Source organism: Populus euphratica, unplaced genomic scaffold, assembly GCF_000495115.2.
Source record: "Populus euphratica unplaced genomic scaffold, PopEup_1.0 scaffold334.1, whole genome shotgun sequence".
NCBI lineage: Eukaryota > Viridiplantae > Streptophyta > Magnoliopsida > Malpighiales > Salicaceae > Populus > Populus euphratica.
This window is the reverse complement of record NW_011500223.1, coordinates 197,235-202,097: the sequence shown is the minus strand read 5'-3', so window position 1 is coordinate 202,097 and position 4,863 is coordinate 197,235. Positions and strand designations below refer to the sequence as shown.

Genomic DNA, 4,863 nt, shown 5'->3' with positions numbered 1-4,863 from the left:
TCTTAGGCTTCCACGATTGATAATGGACTTGATTACTTCTTTGGTATACCTGCAAAACAAAATCCTGTGTGTTTTAGAAAATCATCTGATACTTAAATTAACGAGGGTATCAGAGGTTGAAGGATGTAGAAATTATTGAGGTCGGAGTAAAGAGGTGAAGGAGGGGAAATTTTTCTATTATCCATCCTTATTTTACTAGGGCCGTCTCTATCTTTTTTATCTCATTCCTTCCTTACTTGTAAACTTGTGATGACATACAAATATTGAACATGAACAACTTCACAAGTTTCTATAATGAGGCCTCATAACATGAAAATACCCATCTCGGTCAGGAAATAAACTTGTAGCCCAGTACGTTTCTCCAGAAAAAATAAAAATGAAATCTTAATTTGTACAGAGAAATCCTCATGAATAAGTTACTTGGAAAGTTTCCAAATACCTTTGAGTACACTTACAGTTAAAGAATCAACATCAAATGAAAAATACATTTGGTTGTCAATATGGTCAATCTATGAAGTATGAACAATCCAAGAAACAGGGTGGGGGTCAACTGTATATCAGCAAAATTTCGTCAAAGACTGCTGTCTTCACTGCCAGATATTGAGGGGCATTCAGATCTAACCAGAACAGAGCTTCTGCTGCTGATATCAAAGCCCTGCAACCATCTGAGAGGATCCTGTGGCAACATCTCTGACAAGTCATGGGAATGCGATGCAGCAATTGCTGGCTGACGAGGTGACAAGTTAGATTGGAGAGGATGAAACTGTGGGATTTGTATGTTTAAGGCATCAACTGACCCAAGTCGTGGCCTTGGTGAAACCAAGGGAGAATGGTTATACGAAATATGCTGAATTCCCAAATTATAGCTATCTGTTGGTGTCATTATTTCCCCAGTGGTAAACTTGAGCCTCTCTACTTCCTTCTTTAGCGCTTCATTCAGAGCTATATATCGGAGTCATGCAACCAAAAATACAGTCAGTCAAGATACTTCCTGTCCTATATGTCAAATGAATGATGACCAGAGAAAGATGATACCCAACAAAAAATGTGCAAGGGGATTGATATTATATCTCATTGCATACTGCTAGATGTAGACCATGGTTATAAAACTTGGACCATCCTGGTGGGTTGACCGGGACCCACTGACCCAGGGCCTGGACCAGCCTGGGTTGAAGAAAAATTAGAAGTACAAAACCTGGCTGACTCGGTAAAAAAACTCAAGTCTGACCTGGTCAAAACCCAACTCTAAATTTTTTTTTAAAAAAAAAACAACAATTTTTCAAAATGATATCGTTCTGATTCTTTTTTTATAAAAAATCTAGAGGGTCAAACCAAGTTAACCCTCCCAGCCCGTGACAACCTAGTATTTGTTGTTTTTTTTATACTCAGAAAAGACATCTAGTATTTTAGTGATATTTAAAGAGCAAATATCCCAAATAGCGAGCCAAGTTGACGAAATGTAAGTTAGACTAAAATTATAAATGGCAGTGAGATGTTGGATGACAATAATTATTTGGGAGTACTTAATGATTTGAAGTTACAAGTAGAACCCCCATTTAGTGGAGGAAAGTATTACGCCTGAACAGCACAACAGCCTTCCACTTCACCTCATAAAATGCTAAATTGTCTACTAAGAACTTCCATAGAAAGATGCATCCAACAATAGAACAGGGATTAGCATTTAAAGCAGAGCAAGGATATAGTATACCATCACGTAATTGAGCCTGTTGTTCCATAGCTTGTAATCGAAGCTTAAGCTCTGAGTTCTCAGTAGTCAGACTTGATGTATCCCTCTGAAATGAGAATACAAGACCACAGATAACTGGCAGTTTAGAGAATTAGAAACTCTTATTCATAGCCTTCTAAACATACATGAGTTGTTTGCCAAACCTGGAACAGTGTAAGTTGTGCAGAAAGTGTAGTTGCCTCTGTCTGAAGGGTATGAACTTTTCTCTCAAGTTCAGATACATATCGGGCTTTCCTCTCTTTTGAGCGAGCAGCAGACTGGCGATTGGCCATAATCCTAGATAAATAATATAACTGTTTAGAGGAAACTTAAAGAATGTAAAATGTTGTGCATCTACATGACAATCAGATCTATCAAAAGCAATTCTATGATTAATAAAGAATCACTCTTTAGAGCCTCGTGGACAGGCTATGTCATTTGCTTCAGAAAACAAATAATTCGACATACATTAATAAACATAAAGCACCGTGAAAAAGATTTCAATAGTTTCCTAGCTCATCGATGTGAAGTCAAAAGTGTTCATCTTCAGCAAAAGCAGCAACATGAAAATTTATTTATTTTTTTAAGAAAAAAATAACTGATAAATTAAGATAGCAAATCACTAAAAGCCGATTCATCCCTTGAAGTTTCTATTCTAACCTTTGGAAGAGCTATTTTTTATCTGCATTTAAATGTATAGCATCCATGCAACAGAAACAAATAACTTAGAAACATGCTTAACCGTAGAGATGTCAGGTGAAAAAAGACAACAAATTTGGCAAGCTTCATTGCTAAGTAGAAAGGTGAGATTATGCGAGGAGGAAAGGATAGAACTATCAATCAGAAAAACTTGTGCACTGTAGGGTTCCTGAGGACTTGATCCTGTCAAAAACAGCCTCTCCATCAGTAATAAGTTTCAGCATGCATTGATGAGATACGTCTAGCAATCATAGTACCCAAATACATAGATCAGCCCATGCAAGTTCTCATGTACCTCTAAAACAATATAACCCGTCAATTTGGAAGATACAACAACACCTAAATCTCAATTTCAAACTAGTTAGGATCGCTATGTGGATCCTTTTGCGCCATTCATACCTATCATAAAACAAATCCATCTAAATATCAAGAGTTTTGAGCTCCTGTGAAACCACTTCTCTATATGTTATCAATTTTGAAGATTAAAAAAAATAAAATTAAGCAACTTCTTAGTTTTAGGTTGCAACATTTTATGCCAATTCTCTACCACTTAAAATGGAAAATAGGAAAGTGTTCTCTTATAATTGCCCAAATATCCACAGTGGTCTGGACAAGAACAACTAACCGCCTAGGTCAACAAAATAGGATAAAATCAAGGGGGGTTATGCAAATAAAAAAAAAATCCTAACTAAACACTAAGGACATGCCTGCAAGTCTGCAGTGAGAATATCCTAGAAAGTCCAATTCACATCTACCAAGACCAAATATGTTGCGAGATAACTAACAAGCTAATGCCAAAACCAAAACCAAAACCAAAGCCAAAGCCAAAGCCAAAGCGGTTTGCACTCTAAATCAAAGCCACATGAAGTTTATTACACGATGTTGTCCTAAGAAGTAATCATTCAAAACTTACTATTAAATTCAATCCCTCACAACTTCACAAACTAAGTCAAAATTAACAAAATGGTGTATCCAGAAGGAAAACCCAAATGCTCAACAGCCACCCACAAACATAAAAACAAATTGCTTGTTTATGTATTGCCACAAAGTAACTAAAATGAGAAAAACATCAACCCATTTGAAAAGCTATAAAAACCAAATCCATTTCAAAGCAAAACCCAGAAAAGAAAATACCTTTTGGCTCGTTTAGGATCAAGAGCCCACAACTCAGCGAGTTTTTCAGGAGCCATAGCTTTCTTAGAGTCAACAGGTTCCATTAAAGAAGACCCATCATCTGAATTGCTATGATTATGCCGCGGCCTCACATATGCTTTTTCTTGCTCTTCCTCCTCGTCTTGAACCCCACCACCACCACCACTAGGTGACTCAATACCGGCATTGTCCTGTTTCAGCCCAGAGGGTCCTTCTTCAGGTCTGGATCCAAGTTTCTCCATGTTCATGTAAGAGCAAAAGAGGTCCTCTTCAGATACCAACTCATCAGGAACCAGATCCAATTCATCCGTGACCCGAAATGGAACGTCTGAGTGGGCCCGCCTGTGACAAGAGCTTCGAAATGGAAATGCTGAAGCGTCCGAGTTGGAGGAATCATGCATTCTTCTTCTTCTTCTTTTAACAAGGACCTTCGTCTCTTCCCTTATCTCCTTTTGTTGTGTGTGTGTGCGTGTGTGTGTGTGTGTGCGTGTGTGTTTTAAGAAAGAATTAGAAGAGAGAAGAAGGAGAATTCTTCTCCTTCTTGTCCCTTTTGCCCATATCTTGCTTGCTCAATCACATTGGGGAAGTGGGGGTGGTGGTTTTTGACAAGAGATACCCAGAGGCTTGCTTTTGGTTTCTGTGTTCTCGGGTCTTTTTAATTTTAGTCAATTATCCAGAATAATAGAGAGAAGAAGAAGCTTTTCATTTTTGCCATGCATTTTTTATACCACTTTAACCTCCTCTGAATTTTTATTTTGGTCACCTGATCCAGTATCCAATATTGCTTAAATATAGATAATCGTTCTAAAAAAAACATTTTTTTTATATTAGTTCATTGATAGTAAATGTTAGATGGAGAAGGGGTGAGGGGGAATTAGAAAAGAGAAGAGTGATGTGCCCACACAAAGATTTGCTTCTCTTGCTTTATTTATTTTTTAAAAAATTAATAATTAAATTATTACTTGTTCAGATTTTTATGTTCATAAATCTATTTGTTTCACGTATAATATTTGAGTAAAAAATATTTTATATAAAATATTTAGATAAAATATTTCTTAATATTTAGTTGTCGTGGTCATATTACATTAATAGTAATAAGATGACAATGATACCAATAAAAGTGATTATAGTTGTGGTGAAAAAAAAAATAGTGGTGAGATAGTGATGAAAATGAAGAAGATAATTATGGTGGTGGTAGTGGTGGTGATAGATGAGAAGGTGATAATGAAGTGACAATAATAATGAAGATGGTGGTTGATAAAGAAAAAGAGATTATGATGATTATG

General features: G+C 36.5%; 1 protein-coding gene across 2 annotated transcripts; it reads right to left on the bottom strand.

The window, feature by feature from the left end:
• Window positions 1-286: 286 nt before the first annotated feature.
• On the bottom strand, window positions 287-4,319 carry LOC105112331 (transcription factor RF2b-like). 2 transcript variants are annotated; one of them, XM_011008005.1, is made up of 5 exons: window positions 3,560-4,319; window positions 1,891-2,023; window positions 1,709-1,793; window positions 798-942; window positions 287-727 (listed from the first exon to the last, which is right to left on the bottom strand). In XM_011008005.1, exons 1-5 carry the CDS (start codon window positions 3,976-3,978, stop codon window positions 547-549), a joined length of 963 nt encoding a protein of 320 aa, XP_011006307.1. In that variant the 5' UTR covers window positions 3,979-4,319; the 3' UTR covers window positions 287-546. The 2 variants fall into 2 exon arrangements, with proteins under 2 accessions (XP_011006307.1, XP_011006306.1); XM_011008004.1 differs by having other exon boundaries at window positions 287-942; window positions 3,560-4,318.
• Between the last annotated feature and the right edge of the window lie 544 nt (window positions 4,320-4,863).